A 19,694-nucleotide genomic window follows, 5' to 3' on the forward strand; every position below is an offset into this window, starting at 1 on the left:
AGTTGTATACAATTGTCTCCCTCTTTTTGACAACCGATGTGGTGGTTGTGAAAGTCAAAAAGCCGACAAAACCGTGTTAACATTTTATTATCTGGCTTCCAGGTAGTCTCTTGCGAATTGGGGGTCGTGGCAGAGTCCTGGAGCCAGGAGGACCCGTGGGTGAGACAGCAGCCCGAGGGAGCAGCTCTGCGGGTCTCCCTCTCTACAGCCGGCAGGGTTGGGTTGTTTCTGTTTGAAGGTCCAGATATGGAAATATGTATTGTGTATTACTTTTCCCCATATCTGGACCTTCAAAAAGAAACTCTACATTCTTCTTTTTGAAGCATCTATCTATCTATCTATCTATCTATCTATCTATCTATCTATCTATCATCATCATCTAAAGCTATTTCTCTGTTATATATTGATTTTTATTACATACATATAAAAGGATCTCTATCTATCTATATAGCTATCTATCTAGCGATAAAATAATCTCTATATAAACTCTTTGAAGGTCTCCAATATATATGAGAGAGAGATATATACACACATACATACACATGGAAGTACTATGCATAGGGGGGAATATTAAATATAGGATACAATAAATTATGCATATATATATATATATATGATATCTATATTTGATATCTATATTTTCCATATAATTTCCAAAATGTTGTTTGGATATGTCTTGAGCTGGGTATTATATATAATACCCAGCTCAAGACATATCCAAACAACATTTTGGCTATTATGCATCTCTTTATACACACACACACACACACACACACACACACACACACACACACACACACATCTATCTATCTATATACAGGTGAATGTAATACATCTATCTATATATGTATATCTATATAGATATATAGAAGTATATTATATTGGAAAATGTAGATATCATATAATATTTTCCCATATGTGTGTGTATAGATATGTGTGTGTATAGATATGTATGTATGTGAGCACAAATATCACGGAATCATAGACAATTAGGGTCGGGGTGGGGGGGGTCCATGTGTACATCAGTAGGTGGGGGTGCACACGCGTGTACAGTGCAGGGGAGAACAGCTGCATTCGGGTGTGAGTCTGTGTGAAAACACCCGGGGGGACATGTGGGTGTGCAGCTGTACGCGTGTGAGTGCACGCGCAGGGTGACAGGTGCGTGTGTGCACGCGCAGGGTGCCGGGCACCCCGCCCCCGGGCTTCCCCCGCGGGGGGAGGGGAGGGGAGGGGGGAATCCCCAGCTCCCCCTCCCTTCTCCCCCCCCCTCAACGCCAACGGCCGCCCGCGCCCACCTGCCGGCCCCGCCCCCTCCCCCGCGCGCGGCGCTGTGAGTGGCCCCCCCGCGGGCGGCGGGGCGGGGCGGCGCCGCCATTGGCTGTCCGCGCACAAGGGGCCCCGCCCCGGGGGCTCGGCCGGGCCGGGCCGGGTTCCGCGCGGTCCTGCCGCCGCCGCTACCGCGCTCCCCACCCTGCCCGTCCGCCTGCCTGCGCGAGGCGGCGCGGCCCGGGCGCGGGCGCGGGGGGACCATGGCCCTGGGGCTGCCCGGGCTGCCGCTCCGCCAGCATGGGACTGAAGGCGCGGCCGGCGGCGGCGGGCGGGCGCGGGCCTAGCGGCGCGGAGCCCGGCGCCGGCGCCGGCGCGGGCGCGGACAAGGACGGCGCGCGGCTGCTGGAGGGCGCGGGGCGGGACGGCCGCAGGAGCCCGCCCGGCCTGGCGCTGCTGGCCCGCAGCCCGCTCGGCCGCCCCGCGCCCGCCGCCGCCCGCCGCGCCCGCTGCCGCCGCGCGCAGACCCTCATCTACGACGCGCTGGAGCGGCCCCGCGGCTGGGCGCTGCTCTACCACGGCCTCGTGTGAGTCAGGCTCCGCGCACGGCGACACCGCGGGGGGGAGCGGGCGGGCGGGCACCTGTCCCCACCCGCGCGGGGTCTGCACCCGCGTGTCCCGCCGCGGCGGGGTCTGCATCGGTCCTGCCCACCCGGGCTGCACCCACAGCTACCCTGTGCCTGTCCTCCTGTCGCTGTATCCGCATCGGCCACCCCGAGAGCTGCAGCTGTATCTAGATCTGCCCTCTCTATCGCTGTATCTACATCGGTCTTACCTACAGATATCGCAGTATCTGTACCTGCCCAGTCTAGATCTGCATCTCTCTGTATAACTGTAGCTGTATCTATAGCTAGCCTACCTATAGCGGTCGCTGTGTCTGTACTGACCCGGGCTAGATCTGCACCTGGATGTACAGCTATAGCTGTCTGTCCTACCTATAGCTGTAGCTGTGACTGCATGTATCATAGCTGTATCTATATCTATATCTAGCATGTATCATAGCTGTATCAACACCTGCCATACCTACAGATATAGCAGTATCTGTACCTGTCCAGTCTAGATCTGCATCTGGATGTCTAGTTACAGCTGTATCTGTCCTACCTATAGTTGTAGCTGTTTCTCCACCTGTATGTATAACGGTAGCTGTATCTATATCTATCCTACTTATAGCTGTGTCTACATCTATCATAGCTATAGCTGTAGCTGTATCTATCTAGTCTAGTTCTGCACCTGTATGTATAGCTATAGGTGTATCTCTGCTACCTATAGCTGTATCTGCACCCATCATACCGATAGCTATAGCTGTAACTGCACCTATAGCTATATCTACATCATGCCTACTGCTGTAGCAGTGTCTGTACCTATCCAGTCTAAATCTGCATCTGGATGTATAGCTATAGCTGTATCTATCCTGCCTATAGCTGTAGCTGTATCTGCATCTATCATAGCTATAGCTGTATCTATCTAGTCTAGATCTGCATCTGTATCTCTGTCATGCCTAGAGCTGTATCTGCATCTATCATGCCTATAGTTATAGCAGTATCTATATCTATCTAGTCTAGATCTGCATCTCTATGGACAGCTATAACCTTATCTATACGTATTGCACCTATAGCTGTTTCTGCATCTATAGGCATATTGATATCTGTCATGCCTATAGTTATATAGCTGTATCTATCTAAGCGATATCTGCATCTGAGGTACACTATAGATGCAGTTATAGATTAGATAGATATAGCTATCGCTATAGATAATCTAATCTATATCTGCATCTGTATCTATAGGTTTAGCTGTATCTATTTCTATCATACCTATAGCTGTATCTGCATCTATAGCAATAGCAATATCTATCATGCCTATACCTTTAGCTGTAACTCCATCTCTCCAATCTGTAGCTGTATCTACATCAGCCTCTGCTGCCCTGAAGGGGGTGTCTATGCTTTCCCCAAGAAGATGCGGGTTGTGCAGCTGTTTTGCTTTCTCATTCTAGGCTCTTTCAAACTTGCTCTCTGCCAGGAGAAAATAACAAGGGGCTCAGGACTGGCTGCAGTTCTGCTGGTCTCATGGTTTTGCCAGGGTCAGGAGCTGCTAAACAGCTTCTCATTTATCTTTGGAGCCTTTATACTGTTGTACAAGCGCGTTCTCTGGGATGCACATGTTCAAACCCGGGTATTTTGTGCAAGTGGAGAGAGCCAAAGCTGCAAGGGCTCATTCTAACAGATTTTCTAAGGATCAAAGTGCTGCCAGCTTCATTTTAGCATAACGTGTTTTTAAGCACGTTTCACAAACTGTTGGCACCCTGAGCCCAATAAAAATGCTACATCAGGCTCCAAAATAAAAGCAACCAGAGTTGTTTTCCAATAAACAGCCATCCTTCTGCAGTGCATGCATCGAAACCATTGCAGCACTAGGGACCATCAAGTCCCAGATCAAAAGCCAAACTTGACTCTAGCTGGTTTTCGTTATCCAAACTGCGAAATGTAACAAGCGGAGAACAAATAGCAATCTTTGTATTCCACCCTTTGCTATTCATAGCCTCTCAAAATCATCAAAGCTGATCTCAGTAATAGAAACCCAAATTTGTTTACAGCATGTGTTTCTTAAGTTGACAGTGTCCCTTTTAAAACGCATTTTGTTTCAGAACCTTGTCTGGATGTGCTGGCAAAAGTGGGTGGAAATCAGGTGTCGGTTTTAGGAAAGGCTGTGGTGTCCACCAAACATGTTCGGACTTGAGCAGAGCAGTGGGTACTGAAGTTGGTTGATTTATCAGACAACGAAAGTACTCTAGTCTGTGTAGACTGCAGACTTGTGGCTGGATCCTGCCAACTCTTAATCTTGGGATTAGATTTCCTCCTGTGAGTTTGACCCATTGAGTTTAGGGCTGCAATCCTTCCCCTTGGCAAATCCTTGATGGATGCGCCTGGGTGCTGTGCCTGAGGAAGGGGTGCGAGATCACGTTCAATACTGAGAAGGCTCTTTGTAGTTGTACAGTGACTTATTGCTAAACCCTCCTTCCCTCCCGTTATTTTATTTCTATTCTTTCCCTGATATATGTATGGTTAGGACACGCATGCGGTTTTAGGTATCTAGTTACTAAGCCCCGGTTAATATGGCATTTATTGGTTTGCTCTTGCAGCTATTTTAACTTGGGAAAAATGTATGAAGGTCGGCATTGGGGTGTGTTCTAAATTTGGGAGAACTGCTTTCTATGAAGGCTCTAGCTGCTCCATTCTGCTTGGTATTTTATAACCAATGGATTTTGGTTTCTGAATTTGAGATGAGTGACTTTAAAACATGAGGCTTTGGGAAGTCTGTGTGCAATTACCCCCATTTTTCATGCAGTCCCTAGAGTCTATCCGTCTGTGATCCACTCTTGTCTTATTTAAACCACTTCTTAAATCCCATGCATACAGTGCTCTCTAAAAACATTAAACGAGCCTCCTGAATTACCTTCTTTGGAGGTAACGCCACATACACCTGTGACGCTGTGGCAGGACTTGCAAGTGTAACATTAGTCTTTATATTTAAGAGAATGCACCGCTAGTCAGTAGAATAGCTGTAATATCTAACATCGCTTGCTGATGAATGGATGTTATATAAAGTGAAGCCCTGCAGTGGTATTTCTGAATTGATAGAAAGTTTTGGTTTATCTTTGGTGGAAAATTGACATTATTCTGCACAAAGTGGGGTCTTTGTCCAAAACCTTTTCACCGGCAACCCATTTTTCCACTGAAATTTGTGGAAAATTTTCCATTGGTGTTCTTTCATAAAGTGGTTGTCTCAGACATCTTTCCTCCCATTTACAATTAATAGTAGGAATGTGTATTGGGTGAGGTTTTTGAAAGACCTCAAAGATGGGCTGACTGCATCCATAGAAGCCAAGGGTAAGACTCCCACCGATCTTAAGGGGAACAGAATTAGGCCGTGCACTCTAGAGAATCACATTATAGATGCCATTTCTGCTTCCTTTAATGCTGCTTAGCCATTAGAAACAGTGGCCCATAAACACATGGCCAGGCTTGTTATCTTTGTAGTCAGCAATTCACCTAAGTGGCCCATCTGGCTGGCATGGTTAAGGCATTTTAGTTTCTGCAGTCAGCAGCCCACAAGGGCATCATGTGGCCAACATCATGTCCAGCCACCTTTGACCCAATAGCCCAGATGATCCATTTACTGTTAGGTTAACCAGGGACAACTGTCAGCACAAGGTCAGACTGCAGCCCAAACTCATACCTCGGACGCCGTAGCAAGGCACTTTAATCATTCTGCCATAGCTGTGATCACCACCATCAGCTCTTCTTGAACTAGGGGTCATAGCTAGGTGGTCTCTGGCATGGTGGCCCCATTCAGGCTCAGATGGTGCCTTATGATTAAAGTATGGCATGAAGTTTGGCTGTGGCCATACAAAAAGTCTTAAGGACAAAGCTTTACACAGAAGTCATTAGTGCCTTGTACTTGTCGCTAAGTGCTGTTAAATTATGAAGACCAGTTAATGTTATAAAAATACACCAACTGCAGAAACTTCCTCAGCCTCACGAAGGGTTTTTAAACCCGAAAGCTTGCTTAAATTTTTGCCCAACTACTTAAATTGGTCTAATAAAACATATCAGATACACCCAAAGAACCTTGGCTGCATAAAAATGCAAGGAACACAATCGTTTCCCCTAAAGATATTTCAGTGTCGCTAAAGCAAAATGTTGAAATGTCAGGTGTCAATGCTAAAACATTCCTATGTAAATCTTTTGGATTCATGTTCAAGCTTTTCTCTAAAATCACAAGGACTAGAAATGTATTTAAAAAGCAACAACTAAACAAGTAAGCGGCCCCCTTCCCTTCCTCTTCTTTGAGATTGTCATCTAATCCGTTGACTCCGGGAACTGGGCTTTTAAGACCATTACTCAATATTGCAGGATGTGGCAAACCATCAAATTTCAAGCTGTGTTTTGATCTTCAGTAGAAACTTATGAAAGGAAAGGGAGACACTATACTGATTTTGAAAGGGTTTGTGCCTTTGAGCGCTGGAGTTGTACACTCAAACAAGCAGTTTTGTTGTAGCCAAAGACTCCAGATAGGCCACTTAGTTCAGATGGTCTGGAGTGAGTAAGGATGACTCTTTTGAGCAAAGGATCCCTGATGTCCAGGCTAAGTTTTTCAGCAAAATCCACAGGGGCTGGGTTGGTCCCTAAGGGGAAAGAGGAGTTCACAGTCTCCCCAAGCAGCAGGACTAGTGTGGTTCCTCTGTGCAAAAGAAACGGCTGCTCAGCAGAGAGCTAAGCTCTTTTGCAGGGTGCCCTTGAAAGGTAACACATGGGATTTGGGGAACAGGTTGAGTGCAGCTTGAGGATCTGCAGTCACACAGGTCATACATTTGTTTTCTCCTGTACCCTGTGGGGGAAGATGGTATCAGGGGCTACTGATGTTTAACCACTAGGCGGTAATAGCATTACAGGATGGGTTGGTAGCTTTACTGGGTCGAAGGGGAGGGAGAATGTTTTATATTGCTTCCTTGGGAAGTATATCTGTGCCTGCCTGCTTGGTTCCTGGAGCGACTTTGGCTTTGCTTTCCCGCACAGTAAATCCATGCGGTAACAAATCGTTCCCATTAGTGGAAGCCCCTTTTGTCCTTTATTTTGACAATTGTAGCTCAGTTTCAATTATTGATGCTATTACTTCCTAATGCACCAATAAACATTTCATAGTACGCTTCGTGAAAATAATGAAGTCTTGGTAATTGGAGAGCTCGCTGCACACCTCTGCTATTACCTCTTTGCTGAGGCTGGGGGAGGCAGCAACAGCTATTTGTGTGAATTAGTGTCATTCGACTGTATGTCGAGTGCTGTATGCAGGCACTGTTACATGGGTCAGTTGCTGGCTGCAGATACCTGGAGCATTGCTCACATAAAGGAGAAAGAAAAGCGGAGCCATGGTAGGCTTCTAATAATGCTACAACTGCAGTAACTGCAGAGTAACATTTTCTTTAAGATTTAAGACTCGGCTTCCTATTTTCAGAAGCTACAGCAGCAGCCAAGGCCTGGTCTGCACTACAGTCCTGGGTTGGGGGGAGCTGCATCTCGTGTCGATATACTATATATCTCATGTAGCTCCACCTGGACGGCCAGACCCTCCAGAGAAGCTGGACAAAGGCTAAGGCTGTTGGCCTACGCTGAGCACTGTGCTGGGTGGTTACTCTGCCAACAGTACCGATGCTGGCTTAGGGATGTCTGTACAAGCTGTTGTCACACATTTGACCCCAGTGTAGTCATGCTCTGTTTCACTGAAAATTGGGGGAACTCAGCCCCTGAACCGTCCAAGGTCCATTTTTTCAACAAACAACAAAAAAAAAGGACTCGCATCATCAGCTACTGTAAATGACACTGTTATCAGGCGCTATGTCAGTTATGAGAGGCAGCCACTGGTTGAACTGGGAACGAAACCCTCCATGTGCTTTGACCCAACTGAGAGGAATAGATGTGAGCCAATTCAAGTGCAGCCACTTGAATACCAGAAATGGCAAACAGGAAACAGTTTGACAGTCAAGTACCTCTCCCAGTGCTATGCACCCCTCAGGAATGACTTGGGTGCCATAGTACCTATAGTCTGGGTTCGTATTCGAGGATCCATCAGGGAGAAGTGAATGGTGCTGAAATTAGCATCAAGACTTTGTTCTGTTTCTCTCGCGTTGGATTCTTTCAGTCTGTAATGACACCTGAATTTTCCTGGGTGCAATCAATTTGGGCTATCTGGAGGGAAGGAGCTCTTATTCTGCGTGCGTGTGTGGGTTTTATTGTGACTGAACCGAGAGAGGGTTTCTAGAAAAGGGCCAGTGGATATCTCCACCCTCTCTGTGTGTTTTAACGCTTCTGTAACTCCTGAAGTAGCATTAAAACCAAATCTAATAGAAAATTAGGGAGTTCCATATTAGACCCTGCTCTCTCCTGGTATAACTCAGGCCTACCAACCTCCCACCTGTATACAAACATGTATTTTTGGTGTGGAAAAAACAAATTTTGCCTTGGGATACATGTGCCAAGCTTTCCTAAAGGCTGATTATTACTGCTATACACATCTCTAAACAGGATCCGGTTTTAAGTAGTTTGGATCCAATTTAGCAGCTATAAGAAACTTGTTTTAAACAAAGTCAAAGGATTGAATACTTGGGACAAGTTAGTTGATGCCCTGGTCTGAAGCAAATTAGGTCAGGAACCATAGTGACACAGCCATGCTACTAGGGATGGTCAGATACTATCCACCTTGTAGGAGAACCTATAAATAAATAATAGTGTTTATTCCTTTTGTTTACTATCTCGGTATACCCTTTTCGTTGTGGATAGCACTTTTCAGAGAGATGAAGATATGGAGGCATTGCTCCTACAATTGCTTCTGGCAGATACAGTATTAAAAGGGATAACTTAAATATTAATAGCTTTATAGAGAGTATGGTTCAAGAATCATTAAATATATGCTGCCTTCTGTCTTGTTTTAAAGCGATCCCCGGGAGGCTTATCAACATGTGTGTAGGAAGGGACATAGAAGGAGTTTTAGGTTCAGATTGACTTAATTTGGCAATGGTCCCCTTTGAAAGACCTTCCAGGCCGAATTAGAGTACTTCCTTGTGACTTAATCCAGCAAAGAATTTAAGCAAGTGCTTAATTTCAACTATGGGATGGTTCCTAGGGAAACCAATCTAAATAGAATCGAAGTTGGTTTTCAAACTTTTTTCATTTCTGAACCTGTAAAAAATTTTGAATGGAGGTGCAGATCCCTCTGAATTGTTAGTGTGGATATTCACATCCTTTTGATCACAGTCGTGTTTCACGAGCCCCTGAGACATAATCTGTGGACCCCAGGGGTCTGCGGGGCACAGGTTGAGACCCCAGAGTAACTATTGGGGTTCCAAGTTTCAGTTGAGTAGAGCGAGGGACTGCTATTGCACGCTGGTTATAGGGAACGTTGTTGCCAGAGGTGTAGCAAGTTCTTTCAGCGCCTGGGGCAGAGGGTGGGGGTGAGATCATGCTGATCACTGGGAAGTGGCAGGGGCATGGGGGGAGCAGGTGGGAGCAGAGTCTTACCTGCCCCCACTCTCTTAACTCAGACACCTGGGGACTGCTCCAGGTGCCCTGTTGGCTCCCTCCCCTGCCTCCCCAGTGCAGGGCTATGCCTTTTCATGGCAAAGTCTCCTGGGAGGGGAGGCATCATTCCACTCCCCTCCCTCCCCAGGTCCAGCACTGGGCATAGGGCTGAGCTGAGCCTACCCAGCTCCTGTGGCTGGGCTGAGCAGGGCTGTTCTTGCCATAATGAAACCTTCTGGCCGAAGGGGGCCATACTAGTGCACCTCTAAGTTGTTGCCTGGGGCAAGTGCCCTGCTGGCCTCCACTTAGTTATGCTACTGGTTGTTGCTGCATTTGGTCCAGTTCCCCCGATGTCTCACTGCCGGGCCTCCACGACTGCTACTAAAGAGAAGACGCTATGGGTGTCTATACACATGCTCTGGGGTGGGGCGGGGGGCCCTTTAGAGTGGCTCTGAGAGCTGCTCTACTTAAAGCACCTACAATGTCATGTATATTCAGTTTCCCACACTTCAAAATGGCAGCGGTGTTGCTTGAATTAAAACTTGTTTAATGAGCTTTAGTTAAATTGCCCCACCGTCAGTTTGAAGTGCGGGAATGCTGAATAGACATGATGTGGCGGCTGCTGGAGTGTGTTAATTAGCAGACTTGATTAATAGCATGTGTCGGAGCAGACATCCGGCTTGTGTATAGGTGCCCTACTTTTTTTTACCTCCCCCTCCCTCTTTGCTTTTGAGGAGCCTCTCAAGGAACAGCTCTGCGGCATTCAGCAGTTACTCTGATCTGGTGTATGCTGCAAGCTTTGGTTGGCAGATATATATGAGCTAATGGTGGGAAAGGATCATCCCTCCGAGCCGACATTGCTCTATCAGAAACACCAAGCGCAGAAAATAGCTTTTGTTGGATTAGCTTGTGTCATTCAGGGAGGTGGTGCATCTATACCAGCTTAACACATCTAGCAGGTGCTGCACCTCCAGTAGGAGGTTCAACCGACACAGTGATGCTGGCTCGGCTACAGCTGCAGAGGTGCTGTAGTGTAGGTGATCCAAGAGCCAAGCAATATGACTCCTTCAGAAGAGGAGGTCTCCTTCAATCCTTACCTTGGTTCCAGTAGCTCATCGTTGCAGAACACGAGCCTCTGCACAGCACAGCAGCTGCTTCCACCCAGATCTGGAGAGGCCCTTGTAAAGGTACAGCTCCCCACAGATTTCTAGGCTGCCCCTAATGCTGCCCTTCCCAAGCTTCGCTCCTAGGTATACCCACCTGGAATAATTAAATAAGCGGGGGCACTTTAACTAAAGCTCATCAAACAAACTTTAGTTCAAGAGCCTCTGCTGCCATTTTGAAGTGTGGGATACTGAATACACATGATGTTCTAGGTGCTTTAATTAGAGTGGCTCTAAAGGGCTCCCACCCCACCCCACCCCACCCCGGAGCATGTGTATAGATGCCCATAGGGTCTTCACCTTAGTAGCAGTCATGGAGGTCTGGCAGTGAGCCATCAGGGGAACTGGACCAAATGCAGCAACAACCGTTAGCATAACTAAGTGGAGGCCAGCAGGGCACCGACTTAGGGGCACCAGTGTCTATCCAAGTGAACAAACTGAACTAATTGTATGCCACCATTTGTACATTTGTACAATAGCTTGTGTTTACTCCTGGCTTAACCAACCTCCCTTTAATGCAGCTAATCCTGAGAAATGCTAAGCACCTGACTGTGATAGGAGCCCAGCACCTCTCAGGGTGAGGCTTGCTCTTTGCACCAGCCTCCTGACTGTTTTTGTTGAACTCGATCTTCAGCTCCCTCCAGTTTGTCGATATGTTTCCGTGCAGCATTACAGGTGTGGCTCCAGCACAGGTGCCCTAGGAAGTTTTGGAGGCTGTGACATGAAATTGCTGCATATCACCCCAGATTGTCTCTGTGATAGTTCCTGACTCATCACATGATATGCTTGTACCTTATTGGTAGCATTGCTGCTACCTCTGCATTTTATTTGATATCTATATTTTCTGCATTACTACTTATCAATGAATATGTATTTTGAATGTCTTCCAATTAGCTGCATTTGTCAAATGGAATCTGAGTTATTTTAGGCTCATGTTTTGAGCCTAGGTCCTTTCTATGTTTTTCTGCTCTCAGTGGTGTCTGCAACTCCTCCTAGTTTCATATTATCTGCAAATCTCATTAGTATACAATTTGTTCACTTCGATAGATTAATGAAGTATTTAATAAGACTGGAACTAATGCAATTTCTGCAGCACTTCACTAGATACTGCACCTCGCCACTCATTTAATCCATTGTTATTTATTATTTATTTAAAATTCTGAAGCCAAATTTCACTTCACGTAAGGGGGTTCATATCCAGAATGTCCTGAATTAATATCGGGAGTAGAATTTTTTGAGGCACCGACTCCATTGCTTTATCAAATCTGAACCTCAGGCATCTATTTGTGTTTCTCCCTCTATAACTAACTGTTGCATTACAGTTTTGTATTTGCTTATTTCTAAGATATCCATATTCACATATTTTGTATCCCAGCCTGTTTGTGTTTGATAATTTTTTAGAAAATTCAGCCCATTAATGGAAATAAATCCATGTTCTTATTCCTGTCCTTTATTAAAAAAGCCAAAGAATACTGAAAGTTAAAATACCCACCTTTCGTAAATCCCACTTCCCAGACATCATGGAGAACAAAGATGTTCATCAAATTTAAGTTATTTCTGACCTAAGACCGAGGACCAGCACATGAATTACAAAGTGGAGAGTGCCTCAAAGAATTTCTTTCTGTGCCTTCAGTCAAGGATGCCCAAAACTAGTGATCTCGGTTAGGGAAGGGCTACAGCAGGAATGGGGAAGGAGGTGGTCACTTAAAGAGACTGGTCCAAGGCCATCTAGAAGTCAGTGGGCACGTCTACACTAGACACTATGGCTCAGCAGCAACGATCAACTGCACCGTAGATGCAGTAGTGTTCCCAGACACTTATCACGTGGTGATGGTACTGCACAGTAGCTCATTGGTACTGCGCAGAAGTGTTGGGCAAAAACCGTGTGACGACGGTACTCTGCAGTTGTTTAGTACTTGCATAAGCACGTACTAAATGACTACGCAGTAACAACTACTCAGTCTGCTGCACGTGTAGATGTGGCCAGTTTAAACTCACATTGAGGATTTACCTGGTGGGTTATTCTTAACCAGTCAAAGTCTCCTAAGCTGTGTGTCTCAAGCTTCCCTTGAAGCCTGAAACAAAGCCATCCATGTTGTGCTTCATGTTCCTCAAACTGAGCTCTTTTAGGAATCGGTTTATCTACTGCTTGCCTCTCTCATTGTGTTTGGCTATAACTATGGACTTTAGAGGTGGGACGTGGTGGCAGGGGGAAGGGCTTGAAGTTGGGAGCAGATATTGTAGGGTGGCAGCTGGCAGACTTCTGCTTGGGGCTTTTGGTGCCCAGGGAAGTTTTAAACGCACCTTGGGGGAGGAGCAGATTCTGCCTCAGACCATGAACTTGGGCAGAGCTTCTCAGCTACAGCCTAGGTCAAGCCCAGATCTGGCTTATGGATTTTCATTGAATGTGGCTGGTGGGTCTGGGACCATTCCCAAGACAGGCTATAAGGTTGTCTGTATGTGGTAATGAAGATACACTCTCACAGGATCTTAAACCAGTAGGCAAAAGCCACCAAGGATTATCTTGGTGACTGCCCATCATGCACCTTTTCAGAGGACCTTCCTGAAGGTCCTGTTCTTGCCTGTGCCGAGGAACAATTAGGCCCTGAGGAGGGAACAAAAAGAACCGCTGGCTGAAGTTGCAGGGGACCGGGTGCAGGGAGGTGCTGGTAATTGCTGGAGTTGGAGCTCTGCTGGCGTGCCTGCATGAATGTGGCTGCTCCGCTGAGCGGTGCTGGGGGAATTTTATTAACCAGGGACTTGAGCGTGTGTATTTATATCTACAGTGGAGTCTGATTAAAGCACCAGCTGCCTCTTAGGACCAGGATTTGGGACAAGCTCAGCACAGATTCATTGGGGAATATTGCTACCTAGCAACCCTGTTTCTTCGGCATTTGGGTTTTGACCAGGTGACCACGCTGTTGCTTAGGCTCTGACAGCCTTGCAGTCCAGGCTGCTCCGGCAGATGGCTGTGGCGAGAAGGGAGGGTTGCAACAGGGAGCAGGTTTTAGAAGAGGAGATCAGGAATTGGAGTCCTAGGTTCAATGCCCAGCGGTGCTGCTGACTCACCTTTATGATCTTGGTATGAAGGTTTACTTTGACTTATATGTGCATGAAGTACCTAGGACGGTGATAACACCTGATTCCAAGAGTGTTAATTGTTGCATCCTGGATCCTGCAACTTGTACAATAGCTGGCAGACTTCTGCACTGATACAGAGCTCTGTGTCATCCAGCCCCCAGTGCTACTTACAGGTCTTAGTGACCCACAGGTGGCATGGGTTCATTGGATGGCCCTACATGCAGTGCCCATTCCACATTACATCCCAGAGCAGCAGCCACATGCTGCTTCAGGGCCATGCAACACAGCGCTGGAGTGGCCAGAGCAGGACTGGGTCACGCAGGCACCCACTCTGGCTGCTGGGACACATGGTGGATCAGGAATGCAGGGCCAGTCCAGCCCGTGGACCAGCTCCACACCACTCGTTTGGCCCAGGGCACCAAATCAATTTGATCCCCCGACCTATATTCTGTATGTGAAATCCTGCCCTTGTTTAAGTGAACAGCAAAACTGACCCTGCCTCCAGTGGGGCTAGAATTTCACTGTATACTTTTACAGTGTATTGTAGTTCCCATTTTCCTTTTCCAACAGGCTGGCCTTCCTTGCGCTGATCAGAGTTAACTGGCAGCCCAGATTTTTCGCTCCAGGTCTCAGGAAATTAACTCAAACCAATAATGTTTCATGTTAACAAGCTTGAGCAGGGGAAGCCTCTCCGAATCAAAGATCCATAGCATTAATCAATGTCAAGCTATTTACAATGCCATTTTAAACACGGAAGCAGATGCTGTGAATGGCACCGTACAAGCCATATTTTGACTTCTCTCTCCAAATCTTACCTCATTCACGTGGTTTTTCCTCTCTACATGATAGCGCTCTTGCCTCATGCCGTGCACAGTGATGGTGTCAGAGAAGTCAGTTTTGGCATGTGGGTGCTCATCCCTGTTTCCTATTGTAGTGCAGAGTTTTACCCTATTGGGTGTTCTCCAGTGCAGTGCTCTGTTTGGTTTTGAATTATGCCAGCCCGGGACTGTCCAACTTTCAGATAACCAGGGGCTGCATGCCACGTGGGCCATGGACCTAGGGGCTACATGCCGCGTGGTTGCTCCCCTCTCCCCTGTGTGGGCTGTGCAGTGTTCTCCCCCTGTACAGTGCAGGCAGCCAGCTCCTTCCCTCTCAGCCATACAGGCAGCCTCGCTTAGCACAGACAGCCTGGCTCCCCCCACATGGCTGGGGAGGTGGGGTGGAGGGTTGCTGTGCATGTAGCATGCACAAACGCAGCTGCCTCCAGAGCGGTGGCCAATTACTCTGATATAATTGGCATGGCAGGACCCGGGGATGCCCCAGACATCAGCGTGGCCCTGTCCTGCTACACCTCTGGCTAGCGTAGTACCATGATACTTCTTTTGGAGATCTTTGCAGGGTGTAGTAGAGAAATGCAGAGGCAGGTGCAAAGTTGTTTAGGGTGTTTGGTGGAACGATGAGTAGTAGGGAAGAGTGAAGAAACAAAAAATTAAGCTGATGGAGTAATCTGTGATCACTTGTCTTCACTGAGTTACGTTACCAGCAGTTAATTGCCAATATCCTTGAGGTAAGTAGGCCTCCAGTAAATGTTTGTTCCACAGTATAAAACATTGGTTCCTTATCCTACAAAGCAGTAGAGAGCTCTTTAATTTAGCAAACAGAGGCATAACAGCATTTGGAGACTGCAGCTAGGTAAATTCAGACGAGAGCTATGGTGCATGTTTTTAATGGTTAGAATAGTTAACTATTGGAATGACATACTAAACAATGTGTCTTTAGGACTTTGTCTTTAAATCTAGCAACCACAAAATATAGGCTTGATTCAGAAATTGCTGGGTGAGGTCCTCTGGCATGTGTTACAGGTCAAACATGATGGTCCCTTCCCATCTCAGAGTCTATGAAGGTACGATCGATCCAACATGGTGCTCGTGCAGTGCTGTCTGTGATGCCGTCTCTAAGAAGGGAGCTAGAGGGGTGAATGCACACAGACCAGCATTGCTAACTTCCTGTGACTTCATAATCCGATGGTAAACCCAGATCTTCAGGAGCTGCTCCAGGTGGGTTCACCCTAGCATCTGTGCGGAGATGGTCACTAGACCCATCTCTAGTGATGCTGACATTGCTGGAGCACCCCCTGCAAGCTTGGAGCTGTTTGCACATTGGGTGTGGGAGGAGGTTAATGTGGTTCCTAGCCCTTCTGAACCATGAATCCCTCATCACAGCCAGTAATTGCTGAAGCAAATTTGGGCTGGGCAGGGGCTGTGAGCTAGTTGTATACTCTCCAGACATTCAGTATTAGCTGTAACCCCGGGTTGTTTAAAAAGTAATTACAAACTACATCACAGTCCGACGGCTGGGGAATTGGCTTCGAGGTTGGACGCAGAGAGTGGTAGTTGATGGAGGTCGATCATTGCGGTGTGCCGTGACCAGCGGGGTCCCCCAAGGCTCCGTCCTCGGGCCTATACTCTTTAACATCTTCGTTAACGATGTGGACATTGGTATCAGAAGCAGACTGGCCAAGGTCACCAATGACACCAGACTTTGGGAGAAAGTGTCCACACCTGAGGACAGGCTGGTGATCCAGGCCAACCTTGACAGGCTTGGAAAATGGGCAGACGAAAACCTGATGGCTTTCAATGCTGAAAAATGCAAGGTACTCCACTCCGAGAAGAAAAACCTTCAGCATGCTTATAGGCTTGACAGTGCTACGCCTGCTAGGACCACGGCTGAAAGGGACTTGGGGGTCATGACTGACCACAAGGGGCACGTCCAGATCAGTGCGCATGTGAGATGGGGCAAGAGGTACGTGTGGGAATGAAAAAATTAGACCCCTGGATATCCAGAGGTCTAAACAAAACAAAGTTTAAAAATATGGAGCAGGGCATGGTCTTGGACCATGGCCTGAGGCAACTAGAGCCTGGCTCCTCCAAAGAGACACTCTGCCTGCCAGAGCGTCTCTGTGGTTGGCCCCTTGCCCTGGTGCTGAACACGCGGCCAGCCAGACTGTGCAGCACCAGGGCTCCAGTGCCCTAAGTAAGGGGTTGGGGAGGCTAGAGCAGGGGGAAGGGGACTGTGGGGGGACCTCCACTGGCCCCGTCTGCTCCCCCAGCCCCCCCAGCCTTGCCCTGCCCGGCCTGACCCCTGCCCTGCCCGGCCCTACCCCCAGTTGCCCCCAAGCCTCCCCGACCCCTGTTGTGGCCAGCCCCACCTCCCGATCCCTGCTCCTCAACCCCAGCATCCACCCCCCCAGCACTTGCTGGCAGTTGGAGCTGCCGTCTGGCTCACTGGGGCTGTGCCCGCACAGCACAGGGCAGAGGGGCAGCCGCAGTGGCCGGGTGTGCTCTGCCAGGAGGCCCCGGAGCCCCCCCAGCCCCTGCTTCTAGGGTAAGTAGAGGCTTTTTTTATTGGGTTTTTTCCCCCTATTTTTTTCCTTTATTTATTTATTTATTTATTTATTTAAATTGATGGTGCCTGGGATTTGTGGGGGGCAGCCATGGGTGCCTGGGGGTGCAAGTGGGGGATGGGGCCTGGCAGGGCAGCCATTGGGGGGTGTGGGGAAGTGGGGGGTGGGGCAGCCATTGGGCTGGGGTGGGGCATGTGGGCCTTGCAGGGGGGGGGGCATAGCCCCTGCAGGGGACATTGGGCCCTTATGTGGGGGACTGTATCCCTTGTGTGGGGGCCATAGCCTCTGTGGGAGGGCAGCAAAATATATATTCATGTTTCATGAATTCATGAGACATGTATTTAGAGTTCACTTTATTATTATGATAGAGACACTGGTAGGCTTCCACATTGCTTTAACGCTGTAGATATATCAATAAAGCATTGTCCAGCTGATTGCTGTCTCTCTTTATAGTGGTCATTTGTTTTACTTGTGGAGGACCATGGATTTGGGGTATTTTACACAGTGACTTTGGAGTTTTTTTATCAGGGATTGTTCAGGTTTCCAATAGGGAACACCAGAATTCCTGCTAGGGAGGCCAGTGGCAGGACCTTGCCTGCTCAGAGCTGGCACCTTGGACCCAGCTGGTTGTGGCTGACCTTCTGGCCAAATGGGGCCAGGAGGACATGTTTTGACAGTTCAAAGCAGGCCACCACACTTGGAACATCTTCCATGCGATAGCTGCCCAGATGGCCGGGCAGGGAGCACACATGGCAGTAGTGCCGTACAGAGGCCAACCCTGCAACCACAGCCCACTGGCAGCTGGCCCAGAGGGGCAGATGTCTGTACTGGCTGTGCAGTCCCCATCCGGGTCTGGCAGGTGCACAGCAGGTCACAGCCAGGCAGCAGCCCTCACTGCCAGACTGCTGCAGTGGGTCAAGGGTGCAGGGAGCATTCAGGGCTGCTTCAGCAGTCCAGCTGGCACAAGGGGTAGTGTCCCCAGGTACCAATTGGCTGGGCCCCAGAAGCTCCTGAAAGCGAGTAGCCCTGAGCTACTTGCCAGGGCAGGTTTTTGTAGTGCTGGGGACAGCACAGGGCATCTTTTTATACTGCTGGGGACAGCACAGGTGTTGGGCCTGGGCTTTAGCTCCCCCTGGCTGCAGATCCAGGAGGAGCCAGGCAGGGTTATTTTGCCCCTAGTGGCACTATTTGCTCCACAACAAAGTGCATTTCTGAGCACGTGCTTTGAGGCAAAAAGTCCCAGCTCAAATTTGCACCACTTCTATTTGAGCTGCTGCAAGCGCACATGCTTGCATGTGTGAATGCGCCCATGATAAATGAGCCACCCATGTGATGTTGCAGCTGGTAAAGTGAGCAAAACTCCAGCTTGCATCCGCAGATGCTTCTCAAGCAAATCCCAGCATGTTACCCTCCCACTGTACTCACCCTTAGTGAGGCTGCAGCTGGAGTACTGCATCTAATTTTGGGCTCCACAATTTAAAAAAGGGTGTGGAGAAGCTTGAGAGTCCAGAGGAGAGCCACATGCATGATCAGAGGGCAGGAGAACAGGCCTTACGATGAGAGGCTGAGAGCCATGGGACTCTTCAGCCTGGAAAAGTGCAGGCTCAGGTGGGACTTGGTGGCTGCCTATAAGTACATCAGGGGCATGTATCAGGATCTGGGGGAACGTTTGTTCACCAGAGCACCCCAAGGGATGACAAGGTCAAACAGTCACAAACTTCTCCAAGACCGTTTCAGGCTGGACATAAGGAAGAACTTCTTTACTGTCTGAGCCCCCAAGGCCTGGAACAGACTGCCGCCAGAGGTGGTGCAAGCACCTACTCTGGACTCCTTTAAGAAACATTTGGACGTTTATTTTGCTGGGATCCTATGAGCCCAGCTGACTTCCTGCCCCTGGGGCAGGGGGCTGAACTTGATGATCTTCCAAGGTCCCTTCCAGCCCTAATGCCCATGAAATCAGTTCATGTAAAGCTCTCAGTTGTGCTGAAGGAGATTAATTAAATGTACTGATATATTTTTGGGTGTATATCCAGTCTCCTGGCTGCTGGCCTGGCACATGGGACATTTAGCTTGTCCAGGCTTTGCTGTGGCCAAAAGAAAACTGTTTTATAGCTCATACAGTAAAAAATAACCAAAATCAGTGCTTCACCAGACAGAGGCAGGGGCAGTGACGAATGCAGAGAAGAGGCCATCAGCTGCCAATTTAGCATCAGTACTAAAAAGAACATGTCCAAGGGAATCCTGTGATAAAGACGGAGAGCAGAAAGGAAATGCGTGTGGAGGGAAAGAAAGGTGTCAAAGGGAGAAAGAAGGTAGAAAAGGGATAACTGGGCTAAAAGAGGTAAAATGTGGGGTAAGAGCGTGCAGGTGGAGAGCTACACTTGGTTACACTGGAAAAAAGTAACTAAAAGCATTAGGTGCTGATTCATGAGGAAAGCCTTTGCAATGCATAACTGAAACAGCTCTACCTATCTGCTAATATGTTTCTGTGTTATGTGAGATGAGGTGACTTTGGTCTTTGTCATCCAGTTGGCCCAGACTGGCACTCTGGTTACTCTCACCGATTTAATGGAGCTGGGGACTTAACTATTCTCTCACCTGGAGGGGCTGTCCAGGTTGGACTAAGGGCCTTGTTGCACAGTAATATTGGGG

The 19,694-nt window shown here is 48.2% G+C and overlaps 1 protein-coding gene across 2 annotated transcripts in view; it reads left to right on the forward strand.

Moving 5' to 3' along the window:
• Positions 1-1,459: 1,459 nt before the first annotated feature.
• KCNQ3 (potassium voltage-gated channel subfamily Q member 3) overlaps positions 1,460-19,694 on the forward strand; it is a 272,131-nt gene continuing 253,896 nt past the window's right edge. For both annotated transcript variants that reach the window (XM_059723739.1, XM_059723741.1), the window contains exon 1: positions 1,460-1,853. In XM_059723739.1, coding sequence (XP_059579722.1) covers positions 1,567-1,853 — 287 coding nt within the window. In that variant the 5' untranslated portion in view covers positions 1,460-1,566. The remainder of the gene's footprint in view (positions 1,854-19,694) is intronic.

The sequence above is a fragment of the Alligator mississippiensis genome, chromosome 3 (genome assembly GCF_030867095.1).
Source record: "Alligator mississippiensis isolate rAllMis1 chromosome 3, rAllMis1, whole genome shotgun sequence".
Classification (NCBI taxonomy): domain Eukaryota; kingdom Metazoa; phylum Chordata; order Crocodylia; family Alligatoridae; genus Alligator; species Alligator mississippiensis.